At 39.8% G+C, this 27,988-nt stretch overlaps 1 protein-coding gene across 2 annotated transcripts in view; it reads left to right on the top strand.

Annotated features, from left to right (window-relative positions):
• Positions 1-27,739, top strand: part of atp6v1h (ATPase H+ transporting V1 subunit H) — a 39,308-nt gene extending 11,569 nt beyond the window's left edge. The window contains exons 7-14 of one of the 2 annotated variants that reach the window (XM_033650647.2): positions 1,392-1,451; positions 2,430-2,527; positions 4,804-4,996; positions 15,443-15,621; positions 16,043-16,168; positions 17,285-17,386; positions 18,683-18,796; positions 27,332-27,739. In XM_033650647.2, the coding sequence (XP_033506538.1) occupies positions 1,392-1,451; positions 2,430-2,527; positions 4,804-4,996; positions 15,443-15,621; positions 16,043-16,168; positions 17,285-17,386; positions 18,683-18,796; positions 27,332-27,401 (942 nt within the window). In that variant the 3' untranslated portion in view covers positions 27,402-27,739. The remainder of the gene's footprint in view (positions 1-1,391; positions 1,452-2,429; positions 2,528-4,803; positions 4,997-15,442; positions 15,622-16,042; positions 16,169-17,284; positions 17,387-18,682; positions 18,797-27,331) is intronic. The other variant, XM_033650648.2, reaches the window with a different exon arrangement.
• The last annotated feature ends 249 nt before the right edge of the window (positions 27,740-27,988 follow it).

Below are 27,988 nucleotides of genomic sequence, written 5' to 3'. Positions count from 1 at the left end.
GTTTGCTTTTTTTTTCAGCGCTATGTCCATGATTTTTGTTGCTTCCTATTGAAGGCTTGTTACTTTCTGTCTGGAATGTGCACACTGTGCTCAGAAATGTCTCAAATACAGCAAAATAAGAAGAAATTTGGAAAATATAGGCAGAGGACAGAGTCTCTGCAGATAAATACACCACCAGACACCTCTAGTGGGCTGGTAGTAATGATTGAGACGGATTAGTTTTCATTTTTACATTGTTTTAGGATATACCTGCATAGTATACCTTCTGAGAAAGGTGACTGGGCACATCAAAGTTTATTCTTTCATTTTTACGATATAGTGTGGAGTTGAAAGTGCTCATCTGAAAATTGAAATCCAATTATATGGTTGTGCTGTAGGAAAGGTTCAGTTCTTTGGGAGCCATCCTCTCTGCAGCATGCATGTGTAAATCAAAATGTGTCTGTGTGTATACACCGTATATTGTGTATAGCTTTGAAATAAATTGGCTAATTAAGTTTATCATGTCATGGAGTATTAGTTTAATAGTTTTTGGGACATCAAGCTTCAGGAAACTGGTTTCTTCTTTCTCATATGGAGTCCCCCTCCTTTTTAATTTTCTCTCTCTGTTCATTTTCCCTTAATTATCTCCATTAAGAAAGTTATGTTTTTGGTTCAGTTTGTGTGTTTGTTTTTCAGCAGGATTACAGACAAACTACTGGCCTGACTTTTCTGAAACTTAGTGGAAGGGTATAGCATGGGCCAAGCAAGATCCCATTAAATTTTAGAGCGGATTCACCGGCTGGATCCTCAAATTATTTTTCACTTTAGTTAACAATGCGAGATAGGGCATTTGGCCTTGGTGGAGGTCTGCGCTCTCTGAGTGCCCCTCTAGTTCAATTCTATTGTTTGAGCTGACATTGAAAACGTTGTCTGACTGAATGCATTTATTCATATTGAGTCTGAGCAGGCTTCTCAGACCTTGAGACGTTCTGATGACAGCAGCACTGTAGGTGCTTGCTTTGCCTTGGCAGATTCATGTACCAAAGAGTGGGCTGATAGAACACCGGAATATTGATTCCCAGTTTCTTTTGTGCTTCTGCATTGCGCACAAGTACTTCTAAAACATCCGGAGGTGTTCTTCAATTCAGATATAGTCAGCTCTTCCAAAAGCATGACTTTGTCTCTTTGTTTTTAACAGTCTGTGCAAAATATGTTCTTAAACTGCTTCTTGAAGTTGTGTTTTATATAAATTTCTCTCCTCAACAGCCAGTCAACGAATCAGTGAGCGACTGAAATGCATTTCTGGTCAAGCTCACAGCACATACTGTGTAGTCCAATACCGCTGTATCTTCGCTCAAAGCAATGGATTGTGAACAATTGTGCACCTGTTTGTTTTGTTTATCTCTCATTAGAACCTACATGGTACAGGTCCAGAAACAGGCACAGGAGTAGGAACTATTTCCCCCAGTGAAGTGAGTATGAGTGAAGTGCATCAGTCAATCTGGCGCTTCCAAAAAAAAACAGAAGAAAGTGCCGGGGTTTGTGCAAGCTGGCATCTGTCAGGTGTCACTGGACTTTCACATCTTTTCTCTCCCCTCTTTATCTCTCCCATCCTGTTATTGTACTCCAGTTTCTCATTAATACTTTCAGATTTGTTGCAGTCCAGGGTGTGTTAGAGCAAGTTTAGAAGAATTCTCCATGTAGACAGCATGGTGTTTGCTGCCACTGATTGGTTTTAACTGTAGACATTGCATGCAGTAAGCCACTTCTCCTTAATGCTGAAAGCGCATGACAAACAGCTTTCCCTGTACATTAGGATAACAAGGAGAAATTGGAATAGTGTTTGCACAGCAGCAGCATCCTACCATTTTGTATCCCATAATTTGTCAAGCATAGCGTGATTATTCTGAGAAGTGTGCTCAGAAATCTATTGATGCGAGCGCTTACTCTAATAACTGAACGTCATCTTTTCCTCTGCATTTCCAACCAGGTAACCTCCACTCCTCCACTCTTCTGTCCTCACTGTTGCCTGTTCTTCTTGCTGGACTTCTTTGCTTTTTTTCAACCTCTTTTAAAATAACAGATTAATGTGATCTATTTCCTCCTCTCAGCTTTCTCCACTCTAATCGCAATTTACATTGTTCTGCTCAGGTGTGATGGGACACTTTTCCCTGCTATTGCTCGGTATTGTACTACTGGGTCTGTGATCTAGCATGTGTTGACGTATAAGACTATAGGCTGCATGTGCAATGCCTCAGGTTTGATCCGTGGCGGTTATGCAAGTTTTGGACTGGCCTTCTTCTGTGTGCTGTATCTGCTTGTCAACTACTCCATGTTTCAGATCTGCACTAATTGTATTTGACCTTCTAACATTTTTTGTTTGTTTTCCTGATTACACAGCTAAGGCTTAAGCTTCTCTTTGAGTAAATGTTTGCGTCTGTCTTTCGCAGAGCTCTCAGTACGTCCAGTGTGTGGCTGGGTGCCTTCAGCTGATGCTGAGGGTGAATGAGTATAGGTTTGCCTGGGTGGAGGCTGATGGAGTCAACTGGTGAGTGATAACTCCTTACAGGCAGGGTTCCTACTAGGCTTGGGCAGTATCAATTTTTAATACCTTCCTGACATTTCACTGGGGTGTATGGTAGCTATATAACAGTTTTCATGGTTAAAATAAAAGACAAAACAAAAAAGCAAAACTGCTGGTAAGAGAAATCGTGCTACCCCTCCCAGTTTCAGCTGGTTGTAATCTGCAGTCCTCACCACTAGATGTCACTAATTCCCCCTAAATCTTACACATTGTTCCTTTAAACAAATCTGGGTAATATGAGGTGTGTGTCATTTGTAATTAGTTGTACTTGATTCTTGATTGTCGGTTGATTTTTAGGGCTGCTTGATTATGAAAAAATCAGAATCACGATTTTTTTGGTCAAAATTGAAATCACGATTATGCAAACGTGATGACTTATATTGTTTACATGATGGCATGTAATTTCTGTCTCTACATGGTTGCGCGTTTACAATTCTACTCTGCTCTCTGTATCGCGCACAGTGGAGTTCGGCCCCAATGCGCACACACACACACAGACACGTGTGCATGCACACACACACAGACCAACCTCTCTCACTCTTCCTCTGCCATTTTCCGCATGCTGTTTTTGAAATGTTCTGCGATCACCTGCCCCTCGCATTATTCGTAGTTCACCTACTTGACTGGCTCATGGAGTGAATAGTGGAGAGGAGGGCAGGGGGCGGTATTGCGCATGCGCGGCTTCCGTAGAAGACAAAATAACATCTCCAGGCATCCGTGACCAAAAATCGTTAACCCTCGATTTCATTAATTTTGAAATCGTTTGACTTCAAAATCGTAATCACGATCACCAGACGATTAATTGCACAGCCTTAAGTACTTTGTTTTTAATGGTCTTTCTTTAATTCTAATGTCTTTTGTTGTGGCTGTATTTGTCTGACAGTTGCCATAGACACAAAAAGAGTCTCCAAAAGGGTAAAATAACCTAACTACAAAAAGAGGCGTCTGTATTTTTGACAGTATTGAGAATTAAATTAAATTATTACCCAAGCCTAGTTCCTACAGTTTTTGACTGTTTAGATTTTTTATTTATTTTGTGTTTTTACAACAGTAGATAGTTGACAGCTGGAAACAGGGGCTAGCAAGGGAGCAATCTGGCTTAAAGACAGCCGTCAATTTGGAATAAAGTACACAAAAGTACAGCATAAAAGATTATAATAAATACAAAAAAAGTGCACAGGTTAACGCAAACACCACTTTTATCATCATCACTTCTCACCAAACCCATCTAGAGAAAGCAGCAAAAGGAAGAAAGAACAGCCCTGTCAGATTCAGAGCTAGCAACAGGCCAAATTACACTCGGTTTAAAAAGCCAATTACCGATGGCATAAAAGACCTCATGTAGCTGTTAGTGCCTCCAGAGAGGTGAAATGTCCTTCCTGGTGGAAGCAAATTAAACTCACTTTGTAAAGAGTGCTCCAGTAAGATGACCTGAGCTCTCTCTGTGGCTCTGGTGTGGCACATATAGAGCCTTTGTGTAATGCTCTTAAGCCTCCCAACATAAATCAGTTTGTATTTAATATTTAAAGGCCACAATGTCAGTAATATCTTAATGTTCTGTATGTGACACATTGTTGATGTAGCTGGAAAAATATACCTTCTGCTAGAAAAAAAATCAAACCACCCTAATGCAAACATAAACCTAAAAGAATAAAATGCAATTCTGTCATTATTTTGTTTTGCAGTTGCAAAAAGAAACTGTTAATGGACAGGTTCATACCGTACACTTGCTCTTGACATTGATGCATTGTATTCTGCAGCCACATTTCTAAGAGGAGTAGGTTTAAGTGAATAAAAAACAACAGCACAGAAGGCTCAGCGTTTCTTATTTTGTTTTTTTGTACAGATTATTAATGACTTCATGACACCATCTTTTGCTTGGTCACTTGTTTTTTTTCGTAATACAGCATTGTAAAATTTGACTTGAGTCAATTATTGCACATCTACAGGAGCCACATCTTTGCACTCACCAGCAATTTCTCAAATGTATGCCTCGCTGGCCTGTAGTGGTTATTAGTGCTATTCTAAGCTACTCTACCGTTATCTAAAGACTGAACATTTCATTCTTGACCATCGTCAGAGATAATGGATGAGCAGCATGCAGACACACAGCTGTGAAAGCTTCTCTATTAGTAAACAGGTGGTAGATAGATGAGGGTCCTTTTACTAGGGCTTAGTGTTGTTTTTTTTGTCTTCCCATTTTATTTTTTATTCATTTATATTATGCTTTTCTGTTTAAGCATCACGGCAGTGCTGAGCAACAAGTGTGGCTTCCAGCTCCAGTATCAGATGATCTTCTGTGTTTGGCTCCTGGCCTTCAGTCCTCAGCTCTGCGAGCAGTTGAGACGCTACAATGTAGTGCCCGCCCTGTCCGACATCCTCCAGGAGTCCGTCAAGGAGAAGGTCACCCGAATCATTCTGGCTGCCTTCAGGGTATGTGGAAAATTTCTCACTCAGGCTGCGTGTCTCTGAAATGCCACTTTTCCTTGAAAATGTTTCGACCACACCGGCTGAATTTCTCTCCCACATCTCGACCAAGAGGGCTGCAAGATTTAGTTCCTTTTTATTTTTCGTACTTTACATTTGTAGTAGTATTTTATCCAAGCAGATCCATCGTCTGTCCTCCACAGCTCCAACCCTCTTGTTCAAATATGGTCATTTCTGGCTCTAAAAGACCAAGATGGTAATGGCTGAAATGCTGAACTCCAGGCTTTTGACCGCACACCACAAACCAAGGGGTGCCGTCACGGTAGCTACGTTCATTATTTTATTCAGTCAATAATTTTACTACATAAATAACAAGGTAATAAGGTAACATTTGCATTAGCTTTACATGTCATGTAGCATTTTCCAAACAATTAAACAGAGGAAATAAACAATAAACATCATAGGGATCACCACATAAAACCTGTTGCATATGCAGTCAATCAGAAGTTAAGATTATAGTACACAACACGCTTTCCATGTACACATTTGTCCAAAAAAACACCTGTCAGAGCAGCTGATGTAAAGATCCGTCTCTGTAGATAAGGGCACATGAAGGGGAGCCATGATTGATAATGTTTGGAAACCATGTCTGTTTTGGGGAAAACTTGTACCTATCAAATGTCTCCAAAGTTGCTCGCGAAAGTTTTCAGGCCATAATTTCATGCTGGCACTTTCATACTGATATATGCAGTCAGCGTACATTTTTTCCACACAACACATTTGCATTTAATTAGGCTTCATACTTTATCACAACAAGAGCAAACCAAAATGACAACTCTTAAACAACAGATGAGGCAGCCTATAAAAACAACCAAGCCCATAAAAGATACATAAATACGATTTATGATTATGCTGCCCTTTCATCTACCTGCTGTGATTGCTCAATGCATCCACTGAATATTTAATGTAGTCCTAAGAGCCACGTCCTGGACTTGTTCTGCTGTTTCCTGTTTGTGCCAGGTAATGAATTCCCCACACTATACCCTGACAAAATGAAATTAATGGCAGAGGCTCTATTCATCTTCACATGCTGTGGTGCTTTTATACAACAGGGACTTAGTGAGACTGACAGGGCACCAACACAGGTCTGGAGAATACATTAAAAATCAATGTGTTAACTTTCAGGTCTTCAGAAGGCTCAGTTTTGTATTTTGGAAGTCTAGAAAAGATTGCTTCGTTTGCCAGTGCTCAGCATTTTAAGCCTACACTTTCCTGTTATAGTTAACATACTTTATCTTAATCAGGCACCCTATTTCTCTTTATTTCTCATCATCATTATTATTATTATTATTATTATTATTATTATTATTATTATTATTGTTGTTGTTGTTATTTATCGCCGTTTCTTGTATTTTTGTCCTTATTTTGCATGCCTAGTCAGGGTTCAACGCTAAGGTTTTTTTTCACTTGCCCGGTCGGACAAGTTGGTCAGAGATCTACTTGCCCGAAGTCAGTTTTTACTTGCCCTATAAAAATTGTTTAATTTAAGCGGCTATCAATTAGCAAAGACTGCAGTTATTTTTATTTTATGTAATCTTTATTCACACTGTATTTATTAATTAAAACAACATATGTCATGTATTGTAGCTTAATTCCTACAAAAAAATGACAGTGTCAGGGCTTAAAGTGAAAAATTTGTCAATCGTTCTCCGTCTATAATTTTGCGCCCTCTATTTATTTTTCACCCCTCTCTCCAGTTCTGCTGTATTAACACCGGGTTTAATATATTTTGCTTCCATCTCTCTGCCCTGCTCTATTGTACTTCAACACTACTTAGCTCTCTCTCTACTCTACCAGTAGACTACCACATCCACCTGTTGCACAAAACGTACACGGCAGTGTTTACCCTAGGATGGAGTTGTAGCAGCGGAGGTGAAGCACACGCATGAAAAATAATTTTCACATGCGTGAAACTTTTTTGTATGCTTGCAAAGCACAGCCTGCTGGGATGTTTCTATGTATCTACTGGCACCAGAAGGGCTCTTTAGGACTAAGTACATACAGTACATGTGTGCACAGTATGAGCAGGTGAAATGTCTGTCTAGCTTACATATGAGGTGTCTCAAGATTTAGGAACATACAATTTTATTGAATATAATAAAGTAAAAAGTCACTTGACATGCTGCTGTTTTGTGCTATGACCTATTTAAGTGTTGGAAGTTGTTATTTACGTGACAATGCCTGAACGCAACACAAGCTCAGCATGAGTGCCGCGCTGCTGTGCGAGCAGCGTGTTTGTCTGTGCATAACAGCAGTCTGTTGGTTATTTACACACTGTCCATAACAATAACTTTGTCAGCTGACAAACTGCACCGGGCTCGGGGTCAGGTTTGGTCAGGAAAATGCGACCTGAGCCGCTCTAGCGTGCTTATCTGTGTGTGTGGTGGAACTCCGCCGTGTGCGATACAGAGAGCAGAGCAGAATTGTTAACGCGTGACCATGTAGAGACAGAAATGACACGATGGCATAACACCATAAATAGTATGTTGTTATGTTATTATATGAAGCGTCCGTCGCGCAAAATAATATCAATGGGGGCTGTGGGCAGGACATTGTTACACAGCTGTGCCTGTGACTTCAGGCAGAGAGACCGCTGCATCAGAGCAGAAGAGCACGTTTTAAAATACAATTATTTTATCAATTAGTTATTAACTTTTACTATTTTTAGCAACTTGCCCGATCGGGCAAGTGAGTTGTTAGTTTACATGCCCGACCGTGAGTTTTACTTGCCCCGGGCAATCGGGCAATCCTTATTGTTGAGCCCTGCTAGTTTTTGAAGTTTTAAGTTTTGAAGTTTAAATTTTGAAATCTTTAATCTGACTCTTTCCCCTTGACTGCTTTAACACTGGAATTTCTCAATTATGGGATCAATAAAGGTGTATCTTATCTTATCTTATTATCACCAGCAAAAGCATTGGCTTTTCTTCTCGGGGTCCACACACATGCAACCATACGAACTAGACACACAATAGCCTCATAAACACAACTAATAAAACACCTCATCGCTTTGAATTATCAATCAAGTACAGGAGGAAACACAAAATGACCATTCTTTAAACAAACATCAGGCTAAATTCAGAATTGTAAATCAATCCAAATTCCTCAAGAAATCATAGGAAATTACATTTTTCTTCTACATACAAATAAATGATCATTCCTAACAAATCTAAAGACATGCTTTCACACATTTGATATGAAGGAAATAGAGTATTAAAATACATTTCTCATTCTCTGCCAAGGTAGATCTCTACTTTCACCCAATTTTACATTTTATGTCTCACACAATTTTTCATTGTTTTTGCACACACACACAATTGACCCTTCACTAAGTTCTGTCCCTGGACGCAGACTAGCCAATCATAGCGCAGCATCAGGCTGGCTCAGACCAGGGTCCGACAACAACACAGCTGTACTCCATTGACTCTAATGCAATTGTTTCAGATTTCTTTCATTTTCAGGCTGGTTTTGTGGATTTGGAGCTAAATGTTGTGCCTGGGGCACATCGTGTATTAATGATACTTGTTACCTGGAGAGGTTGGAAAAAGATATACGTTTCTTCCCTGTTTCAAAACCAAAATCAAACCCTGAAAAGGGTAGGGTTAGCTAGCTCGCTACTGAAGATATAGCCTACTGAATGTATACACATGCTGCTTTTGCTTTTTAATGATTATGACAGTGATAAAAGACTGACTCTGCTGTACAGGAACCAGTGAAGTGTCATTACATTGTGTGCAGATGAACGTTGTTTAACTTTCCCCGGAGATCCCTGCCAGTCTGGCGGTGAAGGTCCGGGTGCTGGCAGCAACACAGGAGCGAAGCCAAACACTATTCATCTGCACACACTGTGATGGCACACAGCTGGTTCAATATCGTCAAAGTTTCCCTTCATATTCATTGTCTTCTGTGGCGATCAGCAGTGATGTGGTGGTTCACTTTTACACTGTGATCTGTAGCCTAAAGTTCGGCTTTAGCTTCTAACTATCTTTGTCTTTTTAACCTGTTGTTGCTGCTGAGTCAGTTTGACATCCTGGATATATCCTTCAAACACAGACTGTAGACCCCTCTGTCTGCTTATCTCTGGAATCACTGTTTCATTTTTCCAAAAATATGATAATATTTCTTGAGGGAGTGCAGTTAGTTACAGTGTGGGCTCCATGCTTACTCTGACAGGTTGTCTGACCATCACAAAGGGGTGGGGCTTAACGAAAGGTCAATTCAATTACGGTTCCTGAAATGTCTTGAGATACAGTTTTAACAAAATAATGAACCTAATCCTTAATATTTTCTTGAACAATATGCCCTGGCAATAAATTCCACCTGACCATGGCTCAGTATGTGACTGTTTTCTGCATAGCATGAACAGAACATAGATCTCTGCCAACAATAAGTCATCTCAGTCTGTCATGCATGTCTTTTAAATTAGTTCTGTGACAGCACTATAATGCACCATGTGTCGCTTTATTTTGAGCTAGTTGTTTTTTTCTCTCTTTCATTAACGCACTGGACCAAATCACAAAACAGTAATTACTTTAAAAGTTGCTAATGACATCTGGCAGCATAACTTTTAAAACTCTGTCTCTTGTTCTTGTTCAATACTGATATATCTTGCTAACTATAATAATCCTCCGCTATAACACAATTCATTTGTCCATTTGATATCCTGCTGTGCCTGGCCACCCTCAGCAGATATTTTATTGAATGCCAAACAAAATATTAATTTCAAGTCAACAAATTACAGCCCAGAAGGAATATAGATTTTTAGCTGAAAAGCCTCTAATATTCTTGCTCTGCCCAACCTGGCAACATCAGGTAGCTTCAGTCGCCTCACTCACATAACAATGGTGCGGTAAATGCCATTGATTACATGATTGAAACATGAGCTCATACACTAGCGGAGGAAAGTTGTAGCTGATTTTCAAACCCAACTTTAAAGACGGCATTTCAGGTCGCTTGTATTTCTCTTTCAGCTAGTTTCCATCAGTATTCCATGTCATTGTAAGCTGAGTAAATAGGCATCTGTGTTCCTGAAGGACTACCTAGTCTTTTGTCTGCTCAAAGAAATTGGTTTGAGACCAAATCTTATATATGTTGTACTGTGTTGTGTTTTCCCCAGTGGACTGCATGTGTTCCTGCTTTGAATTTTCCCTAAAGCTTGTTCATCACACCTCTTACGCCAGCAGAGCTGTCACATCCAGCTTTTGTAAATGCGCCCATAAAAGAATGGCGCTCAGTTTTTAATTGGTGAGAGAAGTTTGCAGTTTGACTGTTATATTACTGCTAATTAAAAGCAATGGTGGGCAGTGAAGGGAGACCCCGAAACGTCTTGACGTTGAGTGGGTTTTCCCGAGAGTCATTTGACTTACCTTGTAGTGAGCGTGTTTGACGTGGAGTGAGGAGAGCTATAAAAATGTTGTTCCTCGCCAACAAACAGATTGTTTTATGGGGGCTCCCTACAGTGTGTCTTGCAGATTTTGAGGAAATATCTAATATGAATTCTCTTTTTACAAAATCCTTTTACATACATATTCCTCATTGTTCTGCATGTTGCTGTTTTCCCAAATGCCGTAATTATGCAAATGGTTCTGCTCACCACATGGGACTGACAATGTGACTTAAATTATCCGGACCATCTGGGAGTCCTTGAACACATCCTCAAAGGCAGCGCTGCTGTGTTTGCAATGTTTTTGCTCCGACTTAACTTAAAAGTTCCTTTTTTTTTTTCCTTCTAAATATTCAATTAGGATCCAGAAAACATTAAATTTCTTTCAGCCATATGCATTCAAAGGCAAGCGGGCTGTAAACATTTGTTGTGACTCGGCCTATTTGCTCTATTTCAAAGGGATGTTGTGCACAGATCACAGGTTTTTGCAAGAAAAGAAATGCCAGATATTTATAGTTAGCTGTACATATGCCATCAGCGGTGGCTTCAGGGCTCAGTCAAAGTGTTTGGTCGGTTTGCTCTGTCTCAGTCCTACTGCTGAAGCCACTTTTCTTTTGACTTCCTTCAAAAACTAGAATATTCTCCCAGATATTTTGTGAGAGAAATAGCCTTTTCAATACTTTACATTGTGTTCTTGTTGCAGTGCAGCCTTGCATTCATCCCCTTCACACCTCATTCACAACACCTGGAAGTTAATCCTCATTTAAGAGGTGTATTTTCAAATGTAGTATCTAGCTTGAAAAACTCCTAACTCTAATGAAAATCAATTGAGAAAGGTCTGTTTTTGGCTAATACCTGACAAATCAATGTCTCCCTTGGCTGAATGGCCAGCTTGGTATCCTCTGTGTGCAGCACTGAGCTTATTTTTCATGTCAATATGTGAATCGACTGCTCAGGAGATGTGTTGATTGTCCGCTGATCACAGGGTCAAGGGTCCGATTCCAAGGTCCTCCATTCTGTTGTCAAAGTGTCCTTGACTGGATAAAAGCACAAAATGAATCCAGCCATTTACGATTGACAGCCGCTTCACAACTTTATTAACAGACCACAGAAATAGGAGACGGGTTTTTCTCTTTTGTCATTTGGTGCCACTGGTGTCACTAATTGTTACTATAGAAACAATCCATGTTACCATGGAACAGATGTTCATTTCAGGCTTATAAATAAGTCAGTTTTAGTTTTGTGAAACTGACTTTACAGACCAGTCTAAGTGTCTTTGTGAAACTGCCACCCTTAGGTTATACTGGAGAAGACCCACCATCTTGACACTTGGAACTAGAGCTTAGATCGGGCCCAAAAAATCCAGCCCAACCCGGCCCGAGCCCGTGCACGTTATGTCCGGGACCGGCCCGGCCCGGCCCGTCCAATTAACTGTAATTATGGGTCAGAGCCCGATTTAAACCCAACATTTTTCAGTGAGTTGGCTGTTACAATTAAGAGTATTAAACCACAAATCTTGTTATTTGAATGACAGAAACATACGATTTTAATGAATGGCACAACACGGAAGCATGATTATGTAATAAAACAGGTGTTTATTTTAGGATCCAGGTGGTGAAGGGCTGTGCGCGCACAATGTTGCAACATTGTAACTGAGGGCCAAATTCACAAAAGGATTGCGTGGCTTTTGCAGCCAAGCACGCGCAGAGGGTGAAATGCTCCACTAACTGCGCTGCCAAGCAGATTTTTATGCAAATGAACCTCATTGATAAACAACGTCTAATTCACTAACATCAGCGCTAATAGCCACACGCAGTTTGAGTGAAGTAAATAACGTCTCTAGAAAGCTGGGGCAAACTGGGCGCTCCTCTGTGGAAGCCTCTCGCCCAGACTTTCCAGTGATCGTGGCAGCAGTGATCATCTGTTAAATCAGTCTGTAAATAATATTTTGACATTATTATTATTATCATTATTACTTTAATGGCATCCGAAGATACTGATGCGTTGAACAGGTGACAGTCTGCGGTCGTTCTCAAAACGCACTTCTGTCACGCACTTCAAAAGCAACTTTCAATAATTTATTTTACGAAACGGGGAAACAAACGTGAACAAAAACGGTTCCATAATTCATATTAAATTCAAAAGATAACGAAAAAACAGCTACAAGTGAGAGGGAATAGTGATAAAGTGGTCAAACTTGTTCAAATCCACAGCCTCAACCCATCTGACACTGTTAGACTGACTCACCAGCAGACATCACTACATGAGGGTATACAGTATTCAGTACTTTGCCAAACAAAGTCTGCCATTGTTCTGCCACGGTGTTCTTGGTGCAAAGCCAGCATTTATACTTTGCCATGTGTGGCTTATTGCAATCAAGGGGAAATCAGGGGCAAACTGCACTCAGCTGCCAAACTTTGTGGGCGTGTTTGTGCTGGTATATCATTAGCGCAATATCCTTCGTGAATAGGATGTTAAGACGGAGCAAACTGCAGGTGCAAATGAAGTGCAATTCAAGGTGCTATCAGCGGCCGCAGTTCATTCTTTGTGAATCCGGCCCTAAGGTTGTTGTAAAATTTAGGCTATGTGTCATACAAAGTGTGGGTTAATTTTATTTTTTATAATACTGTAGGCGGACATGTGGAAAGGATGACGCAGTTATTCTGCAATTAAACCACCGTTTATTACTGAGTACAGTACAGGTTACTGTTGGCCGTAACCACGCCAAAACAACCAACAAACAACAACTTAGCTGTAACTCCATCTGTGCACTCCTGCTCTCTCCTCCAGCTCACTCATACACACACCAGCACGCTAACTCACACAGCCCTCCTCATCCCCGTCACACTCGCACCCTGCACCTCATTCAATCCCAAACATGCCATTAACTCACAGAACATTGACATTATAACAGAACATTTACTGCAGGGTCGCTACAATACATAGCCTATAACATTATCAAATCCAAGCTTAAAAAAAAAAAAAAACGTCATATCTGACCAGGCCCGGCCTGGGCCCGTCAGAGGGAGGGGGGCTCCCGGGCCGGGCTCGGGCTCGGGCAGAGAATCTAAGCTCTACTTGGAATTAGAGCTGGGTTAAAATATTGAAATTGATCTTTATGTGAATGACCCAATATCGATTCATAAACACCAAGATCGATCTTTTAATATACAAAGCTTTAACCCTGTTAATCTTGCCAGCAGTAAACGGGCATCAGCACTAAAGTATTAATGACCATAGTCTTGAGAAACTCAGATGTTACCGGCTCTTTTATCTGTAACTGTTAGCTTACTTATTTACGTTTTGGTGTAATTTATTGTAATGCTGAAGGAGCCTCTCCTTCTGCTGTCTGTGCATCAGGGCTGCTGCTCCACATTTACGCACACGCACACACACAGACACAGCAAGTACACTAAGTACAGATGCCACGGTGTAGACATGGTGTATAACTTGAGCTGATGACAGCTATGCTCATTGCTCTAAGTGCAATAAAACCTCAATGAGGAAGAAGTCAATACTTTATCAATACAGCTGTTTAGCAGCATGTTAGCATGTAGAAAAGTGATATTTCAGTCTGCTCTGTCCGCAGTCCGTCATTCACCGCTGGTAATATTATGTCATGAACAAGCACAGAGTGCTTTCCAGCTAATAGCAAATTAACAAGCTAAAACAACATCTGTTTATGTCTAACAGTTTAACTCAGGTTGCCATGTGTCTTAACACTTACCAACAATAATGTGACCTGCAGGCAGTGACTCTCCTCAGTAGCAGAGGGAGGAGCACAGAGGATAGAAGCGCTGATACTGACTGTTTGTGTTCCTCATTCTGTCTAAACTTCACTCAGTACTGTGGATATTGAGTTTATATTGTGACTTTGCTGTTTTAATTTTACTGTTGCTGCTCTCGGAACAACACTTAATGATAAATTATTCAGTTTAATCCTGTTCTGAATTTAATCTTTTTTTAAATAATTCCTTATAACATTTACAGTGTCAGTTCTCTGAGAATCTCTTTCACATTTTAGAAAAAAAATGGTATTGTAACTGAAATATCCCCAATTGAATCGATATTAAATCGAATTGGAAATTGAAGAATTGAAATCGAATCTACTTAGAACCAATAAATAGGACAAACAGCAGCCGGCGAGCATGGCATGTACAATGGCCTAACACAACTAGAACCATTATAATTATCACAGTATAAATGATACTGCCAAATTTCAATTTTTGTCATCATGTCGCTCAATCCTATCTACACTAATATCTTTATTTGATAACATTTTTAAATGTATGACACACTGATCTTTAATAAAGTAGCCTCACATGATTAAACTACATGTTTTTGAAATTATTTCAGGCCTTCTACCCACAGTTATCTTAATTGTCAATGATCTATTAAGTGTTTTTTAATTGATTTAAAGACTGTTTAAGACTATCGATAATGGTTGCAAATTAGTTTGGGTTAGTGTTGGGTTAGTGTGTTTTTTAAATGAGACATGAATAGTGAGAGGGGGGTGGGATTATATAAGTGTACACTTCTTCCTACTCCCTTTTGAGCATGTCTGTTGATGTTTCGTTTGTTTTTTTGCTCAAAATAAATTCATTCATTCATTCATTTATCAGTTTTTTTTATAGTTTATACTATGTCAGGAAATAGTAGTAGTAATAGTAGTAATAGTAAATGCCTATCACAATTTCAGCAAACTCAAGGTGACACCCTCTAATTCACACAGTCCAAAACCCTAAAATATTTAATTTACAATAATGTTAAAGAGAGAAAAACAGCCATCAGGAACAGATATTCTTTGACTATTTGCTTAATGAACAACTTTTTCAACTAGACAGTTAATGTTTTTGATTAAGTTTCACTTAATGGACTGATTGTTGCAGCGCTGAGTTTTATATGCACTCATTTGTTTACCGATTCATGTGGTGTGAGTAGGTGTTTGTTTTTTTTGTTGAATATCTCATTTCTAAAGCGTCTGTCTCTCACACTGTTGTTCTCTTTGACAGAATCTTCTGGAGAAGTCCGCAGAGAGAGAAACTCGTCAGGAGTACGCCCTGGCCATGATTCAGTGCAAGGTGCTGAAGCAACTCGAGAACCTTGAGCAGCAGAAGTACGACGACGAGGACATCACAGAGGACATCAAGTTCCTGCTGGAGAGGCTGGGAGAGAGCGTACAGGATCTCAGGTACCCAGTCGGCTCCATTTCATGAACCACAGACCATTCATTTTCAGTCATAAGTAGTTCAGCTACAAAGAGCCGAGTGTGAATGCATCCTAATATTGATTAATCTAATAAAAATAAGTGCTTGGAACCGTCTTTAAAGAAGAGGATAATAAAGTGCATGAATTTACACAGTGTACATGAATCTGCTAAATTTTTGAAGCGAGTCCATTTTCTAAAGACATTTTGAATGCTGCATTGTGTGGGTGACCTTTACATATTTTCTGTACTTGAATTGAGTTCAACTAGTCCATATGCTGTATCTCTGAAAGAAAGAAGCATAGGGATGAATAAAAGTAGTGAACCTTGAATTGTCCTCTTTACTTGTTGAAAAAAAAAAAGTTTTAATCTTCTATGTTTGTTTTTTTTATTTTTTTGTGAACAGCTCATTCGATGAGTACAGCTCTGAACTCAAGTCCGGCCGCCTGGAGTGGAGCCCTGTGCACAAGTCTGAGAAGTTCTGGCGCGAGAACGCCGTCCGCCTGAACGAGAAGAACTACGAGCTCCTCAAGTAAGACGAAGCTTGGATTTCACCGACACGAGGGCACAAGTTCTGCTCTATTTTAAACTAATTAGTAGCCACTGGAGAAGTGAATTAAATTTCAAATTAATAACTAATTATGTGAATGTATTCTGAATGAGAGCTGAAATGAGAAGACGTTAATTTTGATAGGTTTCATTTAATTTTTGGAGTTAATCAATTTTTCTCAAGGCTGCAATAAGCTGCATATGAAGATGAGGCTTTCGCTAGCACACTAATACGCTATACGGCAGCATTGTACCTGATACTCGTCAGCATATTAGCATCGCCATCGTGGGCACATTACCATGCTGACATTAGCATTTGGCTCAATGTGCCAGTGTGCATTAGTGCAGCCTCACAGTATAAGTCTTGTTTCTGAAAGCTTTTTGTGAGTTTGATATGAGGGTTTAAAAGATTTGATATACCCATATATACAGTATATAATTTGTATATATATCCTATTAAATTTAAATTGTTTTTAAATGAATTGAATCTGAAACTTAGAATCAAATCCCACTGTATGTTCAAAACTCTTTGCTCACATTTTGTTAGGTTGTAACACTTATTTCAGGTCATACTTTTTACAGCTCCTGAAAAGCCGCACACTCACCAGCATCTGATAATTGCACAGCCTCTCAACATTGTTTTTCTATTTGTTGTGTGTGTGCGTGTGTGACGTCAATCTAAGGACTCAGGTCACAAGAGATAAAACCTCAATATGCGTCTGTGTTTCTTGTTATTCCGGTCACACACTCTGTTGGGGCCACTGACATTCACTTAAAAATCCTGATCTGGCCATCTCATTGTCTCATCACTGTCCTCCCCCTGTAATCAGCTCAGGCATCATCTCAGCTTAAAATACGCTCCTTCATCATTACGGTCTTTGCCTGACTCTCAACCACACTTTGTTTCACTTAAAGCCCCGAGGTGTCACTCATTCAGGGGATGCCTTATTTCTGGTCCTTGGACAGATTTGAAGTTTGGAAGTTTGAGTTGGTGCATTTCTACATCCAGATCTTACGTAGTTAATCTATTGATTTTATGAAGCTTTCTCTGACACGTCTTGGCCTCGAAGCATCTGAGAAAAATGCCTTTCTTCAACAGGATCTTGACAAGGCTGTTGGAGGTGTCAGATGATCCTCAAGTTATAGCGGTGGCAGCTCACGACATTGGAGAATATGTGCGGCATTACCCACGTGGCAAACGGTAAGGCTGTGAAAACCAATTGGTATCAAGGCTTAAAGCCATTATATGTAGAATATCTGACTTTGGGGCCCCATTGTGGTAGAACACACATTTAAAAGAGGAAAATACATCAGGTTTGAAGTAGCTGGTGTCCCCAGTGTGACTGTTGTCAGCCACGTTTATATCTGAGCACACGTATTGATCTGCAAGCGTTAGGCTCACCCAACCTGCTCACAAACCACAGGAAATAAGCTTGTTGTTGGTCTGTGTCACATAATGCAAAAGCTTGGGGTGTACATCCCGTCCTCCTTCAGTAATAGGACCCATCATTGTTACCATACGCAGCATGGTGGGATCATCCCTAACTTTGCATAGGTTACAACACTGGTATATTTTAGTCTGTTAGATCATCTCAGGGAAATTTCCAACTTACCAAAGCTAGAAGTATTTATTTTTGCAAAGCAGTTGTTCAGTTTGAAGCACCTTTTATCAGCACAGAGGGTGGCAGAACAAGTCAGATCTACTCCCGTCCTTAAACCTGGAACGATCTGCAGGTCAAGCTCAGACTTGAGACAATTATCTCTTCAAATGAACCTTAACTTAGAATAAAGGAAGTAGTCACTGTTTGCTGCAGTTGCTTAATTAACTGACAAACCTGCACTGTATTATGTAATGTATTTGTTGATGTACCTATTGTTGCTGTTGTGATTTGATGTTGCTATTTGACCCTGTCTGGCATGGTCTCATTTGCAAAAGAGGTTTTAATCTCAATATGAATTCCTAGATACATAGAGGTTATATTATAAATCCTCTGATGCTGCTAGTTCTTGTCTGGACACTTTTATATCCTCTCCACGTTCTGTTTAAGTTCCCCCTAATGTTTGTTATTCTGAAGACACTGTCTGATTGACAGGTCAATAATAGGTTTTTCTTGTCTCCCTCGTCATTCTCATTACCCTTTGGTCTGGTCTCTGAGTTGATATACTCCATTTTAAGCCCTCTGTGTATAATTGAAGCACACCAGATTCAATTTACCCAGTGTTGATATGTAAAAGTACCAGTGTTCCTGCACTTCCACGTACTTTTTTTTTTTTTTATCTGCTTGCACCATTTACTGTGTTATCACATGCATTATCCTGGTCTGTTTTCCTCTTCAAAGCACTATATCCTTTTATCAGGCCAGTGACCCTTCATGAGATACATGGAACATTTCAGTCAGGCTGGATTCAATTACCCGGTGCTAGAATTACCTAAAATGTGAAAATAGCACCTGTTTTTCTGTGTGGATACAATTCCTTTTTATTTCTGCTATTTCAGGGTGATCGAGCAGCTGGGTGGAAAACAGTTGGTGATGAACCACATGCACCACGAGGATCAGCTAGTCCGTTACAACGCCCTGCTGGCTGTGCAGAAGCTCATGGTCCACAACTGGTATGAACACATTCGTATAGCTTCATTGACACATTTACATACACAAAATATTCCAGTTTGAGCTTTAAATCCAAGTAGACAATATTTCTACTGAGCAAAATAGGATTCTCTCCAAGCTTTCTACAGTTGACGGCCTATTAATTGTGTGAAAACAGCCTCCCTCTTTCATTCTTTCAGCCACCATCTTAAAAAGGTCGAGGTTGAGATATTTGCACATATCCAAAAACCTGTTGATACCTAAATCTCTCATAATGTTTCTTCCTCAGACCAGAAATGTGGGCTTTTTTTTTGGGCATGCAGCTCTACCCCAACTTTGCAACCTGTTGGCTCATGTACAACGTACCCATGACAACACACAGAGCTGACCGTAAACAGGCAAGAGGCCGTGTGTAGCAATCTACAGTAAAAACCCTGATTGAGACGCATATTTTGAATGCGCTGTTTACTCGTCTGAAAAGTGCTTCTAAAACCTGACCTATCGCCAACATGTCCTGCAGGTGTTGGAAATTGGAAATATTATGATATTCTGAATAATTGTGGAATATTTGTGTGTGTGTGTGTGTGTGTGTGTGTGTGTGTAAATGTAGTCAGTGATGTCACACATTGAGATGTTTCCATGAGGAAAACTAGCTGTTAACGTTTCAGTTGAAACAGGCTGTCTGACATTAAAGAATCCCTACATGTACATACAAATGATTAAAGGGCTGCACACCCTATCAGGTATTTTCATCTATGCAGATGCATCTGCTTGGTTTGAAGTTGGGTGGAGGGGTTTACTGGGTGTTATGTGAGGTTAATGGACTGTGTACTGATAAGACTGATAAACATGTAATTAGCTCCAACAAAGCCAACAGGAGGTTCACAGAGATGTCACCAAAGCTCAGTCCGTACACGCCCACACAGTCCTAAAAAAATCTAATCAAGCAAATTAAGGTAAATCACCTGTGTGGCAGGACCATGGCAAGGCTTTCAAAAATGACCTGAGATGCTTAGATACGTATATCTGTTTGTGTCTTTATGTAGTGAAATTCAACAGGTCATGACTTACCAACCAACTAATGGTTTTGAGTGTGCTTTGTAATTTATTCATGGAGAATAGGAGTAGAAAAATATAGAAGACAGACTTTTCTTTTTTTGCCCTTGTGTTCCTCACGCAACAAGGTTGGAAAGTGAGTCAGATTGATTTGATAGTGCCGATCACTTGTGTGCAGATCCATCTAAATGGTTGTAGTACAGTGGCCAAGACGTGGCACATCCAATGCTTTGCGATTTCGAAAAACACAACTGCATTAAAGGAAAAACACAAATGCTAAAGCCACAATGAAAGTGAGCATGAAAAGACGGGCAACCGACCATAAATCAGCCTTAAAGGAAAACTTCAAAACCTCATTTCTCAGTCTTTAAAAGGACACTCTAGACATCTACTTGATGCCGTCACAGTGTTACAGTTCCTAAGCCAACAGCACAGTTGCTAAGCCACTGACTTCAATAAGCACATTACAATTTTTCAGAAGCTGTAATTTCATCACTAAACTTGTCATCTAAAATGAATAAGGCAGCAATTTTTAGATTCCCCTTGACTTTTCCTCCTTTGTAAAGGGTAATTTAACACTGAAAGAGCAGAAAGTTGCTGCTGAAAACTTAAATATATCATCTGATTTATTGATCAGTTTCTGCCCTAAAATCCTCTATTCAGATCTCTAACCAGCACTATGACAAACTCTATATGCTTTATTTTACTGGAGTGCTGTTCAGTACTTCAGCTTTAATGTTAAAGCACCACTCCTCACATTTTCACGTTTTCTCTGAGTCCAAACACTCATCATGCCCATCATCTTTGTGTGTTTTTTCTGTCCACTGGATCGCTTGTAAACACTAAAAATCATCAAGCAACAAGTGGAAATGTGTTTGTTTTGCCGCCACTATCTAAAACACACTGTGCTCCCTAAGCAACTGTGGATGGAGGCATTGTGTTTAATATCACAGTGTAGTGCTGTTTTCCCATCTAAGTGACCTTAATGTGCCGTGCAAACTGTATGTTCACTGAAGTGTGGGCAGAAGTGTGTTTATCCACCATAGCGGTACCGAAGGTTTTCATTCTTGTTGCGGCGACTTTGAAGCAAAACAAGCAGATTCCCATTATCAGGCCTATGATAGAAAGCAAGATGCACTTTCCCCACCTCAACCTGAATATTGCTACATTCACTGTAAGATAAATATGTGGAAGATCCATAATGACATTTTACAGGCTGAAAAATCAAGAAGAAAGGGCTGGTGCAGGGTTTTTACATGTATGCATATATAAATATATAAAGTTTGCCTCAAAGCCCTGAGATATCTTAGTGAGTCAGACACCTGCTTTAGACATATACTAATAATTTAAATATCTGTATTCATATATCCAGTATTTAGCCATATGTCGAATTTCAGAAACTAGTCCATACCCATTGGTAGCTTTGACAGTATAATACACTGACAGTTTCCGTGATAATGTACAGCATACCATACCATGACTTAGTCATACCAAAAATTAGAAGAAAAAAAAACAAAACATTGGGCCACAGGGGGAGCCACAGTGATCGGTCGCATTTTAGCCATTTTTAAGCATTTTTCTGTTGTTATAGCGCCACCCAGTTGCCAATTAGAGTTAAATTTAGAAAAAATCGATGTGGCGGTTAGGCCTAGATAAGAAATTAGCTCTCTAGCGCCCCCATTTTGTTTGATCGGGTCAATAATGGAGGGGTCCCCTCAGATTATGTGTGGTCATATGCCTACAAAGTTGCGCGGTGATCAGTGAAACCCTTGAGATGTTATACACCTTTATGTGATGAGCCACGCCCTCCGCAATATTCATTGCCTTAGAGAAGCTCAGTTTTAGTAAGTTTTCCAACTTTTGCCAAGAGGGAACTTTAGATATTGGTTGCCTTGCTGTTGTTTCCATGAGAAGATCTTCTCGCCCCTACTTACCGAAGGCCCCTGCTGTCAATAAAAATAAAGTACTAAAATAAAGAATGCAGGTAAGATAAGAAAAACCTTTGTGCTGCATACAAAGGCATCCTTAAATAATAAAAAGAATATTGTATTAGTTGTGTGCTTGTTTGTAAAATGATTCCAGTGGTTTTAAAGCTGTAGAGTTTGAGTTAGACCAACTTATCAAGCACTCGGTGATGTGGGAGATAACCATTGAACATCTGCTTCAGTTGATAGGAAGTTTCTGGTAAACCTAAAAGAACTTTTGAATCTATATGTTCTCTCTAAATATTTGTATTCTGAGACAACTTGTAGTCTTTCTGCTGAGATGTGAGCATATTGCTCTACATCCATGTTGTGACATTTGGAGACTGTTTTCGAAACACTCAGCTGTAGACAACATTGATTGAGCCAAGACGTGACCTTCAACATAGCGTTTGTTAGCTTGGCTGCAGCCTCTTCTGCGTTCTTCTGCACTGATGCAGAATTCAGCACACATCTTTAAACTCAAGACAGTTCCAGAGTTGCTCTGATTTGATATGGAAATGGATTTTATCCCTCACTGCATGTTTTTTTAGGTACCTGAAAGCAGCAGCGTGTCATTTAAAAACCCTGCATAAGAATCACATCTGAAGACATTGTTCTATTTTTGTATTTTATATAACTTCTGCTCCTTATAAGTCTTTATTCTCCCACACCTTCCCCTCTGATGAATTCAGTTTCAGGTGGTTTCATGCTGCACTTCAGCCATGCTGGTGCAGCAGCCCAGTGATTGATAGGTCTCTTTGTTGAAATAGTATAATGGGTTCCAAAGAGGCAATGACGTAAACACACGAGTCCTGTTGTTCACATCAGTTTTCTTTGTTGTGTACTGGCTGCTCTCTGTTGGTTTGTTTACCTCCACAGGACCTACTTTGTGAGAGGGAGGTTTATGTCTTCAGGTTGTTCTGTCACTTTGGATTATGTGCTGCCTACACTCATGTGTGAATGCTGCTAGTGCTAAAAAGAAAGGTATTTTTTAGAAAAGTTGAGTTGTCATTCACCCACAAATGGAAGGTATTTTGAAAGCAGCTCACCACACCCACTGTCACCTTGAGTGGGTTGCCTTGCCGTTGTTTCCATGGGAAGATCTTCTCGCCCCTACTTACCGAAGGCCCCTGCTGTCATGACAACAGCACAGATGGATGTGTGAACTGAGAAACTACTCTTATATATCATTTTGCCCTTCAGCCTGCTTTGACAAGTTATTTTCCTTTAACACGTGCAGAAATTGAAGAAGTTTTGATAGAATTTCATTTTTTGCTATCAATGGTTTAAGTCCATCGGCTATTGAGAGGCACTCTATCCTTGTGCTGTACTGGTCTCAGTGTCTAGACTGAAGAACAGCGCTTTCTACAGAAGTCAATAGAGTTGATGAACGTTTCATACACTAGCCTGGCTATTAGAGGCAAACATCTGTTCAAGGTCACTGTGGTAGATCACTTTAAAACACCACAGGAGAAAAGAGTTGGATATTGACCTTGGTGAGGATTTGCAGGGTCATTCTTCTCTCCACTCCTCAGTTTAATGAAATTATCACTGAACAGAATGTACTGATGAGTTCCAGTGTTCGAATACTCTTTGTTTCACAGATAACTTTGTCTTTATTTGTATTTATCAATTGCAGTGGATACAGCTTCTGAAAAAAGTGAGCAAAACATGCCCTACTTATTTTAAATGAAATAAATCTGTAATCTGATCAGTACACTACCGTTTAGTATCCTTTCACATGCTAAATTAGACTCTTTCTTGTGACTAGACAGCACCAAAATGTGAAACATTTGCTGGTGACATTGTTAAATCACAGTCAAAGTTCATTTATTTGTCTCCGTTGGGAGAAATTTGGATTAGAGACAGGGTACTGCTGCATAAACAGCAAGAAACAAAAATACATAAAAGACAGTTGTATAGTTATCTAATGTTCACTATGTAGACAGGTACTTAGGGTGCTTTCACACTTAGGGTTCACTTGCTTTGGTCTGAGTCAGGGACTAATTTTGCAAAAGTTGCATAATTGTCTAGAGTTGCCGAGACCACTTCTTCAAGAAGGTCTTGACCCCTTTTTTTTTTTTTTTTTGTGCACACCTAAGTGTGATTGCCGTGGTCACACCTGCCCAAGCAAACCGCTCTTAGGCGGCAAACGAACTTAAGTTCGATTGAACCGAACCAAAAAGGGCAGGTGTAAAAGCACCCTGAGTGACAGGAGATCCTGTGGAAGAAGTTGTTGAATATTTGCACACCATCAGCCCTGAGTTTTAGGCATCAACTTCACAATGTCAAACATTACATCTTTTTCTAAGGCCTCTGTTTTAAAGGGATATTTTGCCAATTTTCAATCAGCCATGTAACATAACAATGTGAGTAATATGTAAATGAGTTGTGGTAAACCTCCCTCCATCTAACCAGCGCCCAGATCTTCCTGCTCATGTCCCAGCCAGTGTGACATGAAACTGGTCATCCGGAGCATCACCATAGCTGGTTCATGGGCTGCTGCTCGAACTACACATTGTGCCTCTGCATTTTTGTATACTCGCCACCACGGACACAACGAGCATAGACCCAAATGGAAAGAGAGAAACTAAGACCACACTCAGATCAAACTGAGTGCTGAGTGCTGATCCAGTATAAGTCGGGTATGGCACAGCGTGTTCTGGTTGTTGTAGGTTTTCTACCTCTTGAGCAAAGATATTTGCATGTTCCGACTTTATTTTATATTTATATTAATTTACTGATGGTGAATAAGTTTTGGAGATGCAGGTCTTGCACTTTAAAGGAGTGACTCTGATATCTATCATGCCTGTAATGGCAAGTGGATGTGTTCAAGGAAGAGACTTCAGTCTGCACACCCACAGCTGTTTGAATTTTTAATAATGTGTAAGCTCTTTCTGCAAAGTTGGTGTTGCAGGCTGTGGGCTTAATGAGGTCATTAAGGTGTTTGGATTCACTTCTGACACTTCATCCTTTTATTTATCTTGCATTTATCTTCTCATTGACTCTCACTGGCTGGTGCCATCTCCCACAATTCACCCTGATCATTGCTCCTTATAAAGCCTTTGATTTAAGCATGACCAGTGTCTCGCTGTGTTTAATTTCCGGAACTCATTTTGCTGCACAGGTATTAATTCACACAGCAGCTGCAGATGCGTACATCAGAAAGTGCAGAGGCTGCAGGAGGCTGCAGGAGGATGAGTTGGCGTTATAATTCTAGCTCATCTCTCCAATTATTGCCATCTGCCTTTATTAACTCCCTGGTGTTGTTCTGAAGTGACATATAGCTGCTATTTGCAGACCAGCTAAAGGTTATCACTGACAACATCAGGTTTTTTATGTTAGATTATTTATTTTCATCTTAAAAGCTCTGAAATTAAATTAAAATTTCTCTGTGTGAGAAGGTTTTGAGGAAATAGGGGATGGTTATGTGAAGATCACGGGCTAAGAACCTGTTGTGCAGGTTTTCATTTTTACCAGAAACAAATCACTTTTGACTTTTGTCCCTTTAAACATCACGTGTAGCTGCTGGATTTGTCTGCAAAGTACTTGACTGTAAACAAGAGTGGAAAACATTAAAGTGCAGACATGGAGGCTTTGACTGGAGATGAACTGATGAAATTGAAACATGCAGAAAAGTACTTAAAATCTCAGTGAATCAAACAAAGCTGTTTGCTGCTGTCTTCTTAGTTTACGAGAAGGAATCTGAACAGATTTGTTACTCATGTTGATCATGATTTCCAGCGTCAGAATGTATTCCCCAGCCTTTTCCATCTTTAGATTTATGAGATGTATTTGATATTTCTGGTGGCAGAAAGGTGAGTGCTCTGATATCAAATCATACATCATATATCATATGAAATGTTACCGCCAAATGGAGACCTGAAGGAGGAGTGTGACCTTTCAAAAATAATGGCATTACATTTCAACATTTATATCATGGCTGGGTGAGAAGCTCACATTTTGAAAAAAGTCACAACTACCACTTGTGCTGACATTAAGGGATATTGAAGGACCTACCTCCACCTTTATCATCAGCTGGATGGGGATTGAAATGCATTTCATTAAAGGAGCAGAATATCACTGAAAAATCACTGTGGTGTGTCTGTTCAAGATGAAGCTGAACTCACAGATGAATCACTGGTGTTAGGTGTCATTTGTTTAATCCGTACAGAAGTCTTGTGAGGTTGCCAGGAAGTCACTGCACGTGGCCAAGAAATAATCTGGCAGAGCTGATGCAATTCATCGATTAATAAGTTGTCAGTTTGTCATAAAGTTAAGCAGCTACAATTTGATAACAGACTATTATTGCAGACTACAACAGATTATTGTGTCTTTTTTTTTTGGGGGGGGGGGGGGACATGACAAAATGCCTAACCGTCTCTGGTCCCAGCTTCTCAAATGAGTGGATTTGCTGCTTTTCATTGTAAAATATCATTGCAAACTGAGTATCTTTGGGCTTTTAGGCTGAGGGACAAAAATAAAGCACCGTTAAGAAGTCACCTTGGGTTCGGGGGAAATTGTGACAGGCATGACAACGTTTTATAGACCAACCAGTTATGAAAAAATAACCTCCAGATTAGTCAGTGATGAAAATAATCCTTAGTCACAGCCACAGTCTGTCGCAAAACCAACAGAAAAAACACAATTTAATGTTTTTGCATTGATTAAAAAAACATTTAACATGTTCATTAGCCTGCTTTCAGTCTTTATGCTAAGATAAACTAATTGTTTGCCGGCTGTAGTTTCATTTACAAGATTTGCACATGAGAGTGGTGTCAATCTTCTCATCTAACTCTTGAAAAGAAATCCAGAAAGTATATCTCCCATGTCAAACTGTTCCTTTAAAGGATATTAAAGGCCATCAACTGGATGGGAATTAAATAACATTGAATTCACACTTAAAGGAAAACTGCACAAATTCTCTGAGGGTGTTGCACTGAATTCGAGAAACAAAACGTCTTTATTCTCATATGCGTCCATGGTGAACAAAGAATCTAAAAGCTAAGAAAACTCTTGATAAATTCACTCATCACTTCGTCCCACCCCCAGACACAGACTGGCAAATCATAACGTAGTATTGGGCCGACAACAACACAGCTGTGCTCCATTGATTCCAATCAGTTGGTTCATTTTCAGGCTGGTTTTGTGGATTTGAAGCTAAATGTTGTGCCTGGGGCACTTCGTGTATTAATGACACTCGTTACCTGGAGAGGTTGGAAAAACGGGGGTGAAGCCAAACACTGTTCATCTGCACACACTGCTATGCCACACAGCTGATTCAGTATCGCTGAAAATTCCCTTTTTATATTCATTGTCAAATTAAAACATCTATTTACAAACATCTACACAAGTCCTGCAGTGTAATCTAAATCTCATTTATCCAATCGTATGCCAAGTACTTCCCAAATCATTCATTTTTGCTTAAATTTGCTATGTAAAACACAGGGTGAGTAATTTATGTATAAATGACCATGTTGGGGGTGAAGTATTCCTTTAAGTTTGCTAAAGTGTAACTTATTGTCCTTTGTTTGACAGGGAGTACCTGGGAAGACAACTCCAGTCCACTGATCAGCAGCAAGCTCAAGCCGTGGCACCGCGGAGCTGAACTGTGTCTGTGTGCACGCGTGTTTGTGTATTACCGTGTGGATGAGTGTGTCCTGTATGTACGTTGGTCTTTGCCATTTTAATAATCAGATGTTCATTTTGTGTAATGACTTGAAGATTAAAACAGTGTAGTTTTCCTCCGTCAACCTGCACCCACCCCGGAACGATCCTCGATGTTACTTGATTCGACTGTCGTGCTTTGTGTCGTGGTCTCTCAGCTAAGATGTGTGGTGATTGAAGTCGCACTTTGTGTCTGTGAAAATGTACAAAAGTGAAACTTATTTAAGTCTTACCTGTAAAACATTATATGCATCCCAATAAAGATGCTAATCTATGGTCCTCCTGTGTTGCATTTCCTGACCAGGATTTAGCTGTTTTTGGAATTAACAGCTGCTGAATAACAATGAGATTTACTGAGATTAACTTGATAAGAATATTGAGTTCACTTATCAGGCCATGTTCAATTGATCCCCAAATAGTGACAGCAGAACATATGACTGAGACAAAGACATAAGATTTCTCTTCTCACATTTGTCAGAAAATCAGAAAAAAGAGAAAGTTTCCCTTTGGATATACAAAAAGTCCTAC

This window comes from Epinephelus lanceolatus, chromosome 12 (genome assembly GCF_041903045.1).
Source record: "Epinephelus lanceolatus isolate andai-2023 chromosome 12, ASM4190304v1, whole genome shotgun sequence".
Taxonomy (NCBI): Eukaryota; Metazoa; Chordata; class Actinopteri; order Perciformes; family Serranidae; genus Epinephelus; species Epinephelus lanceolatus.
This window is presented reverse-complemented; position numbering and strand designations above follow the sequence as displayed.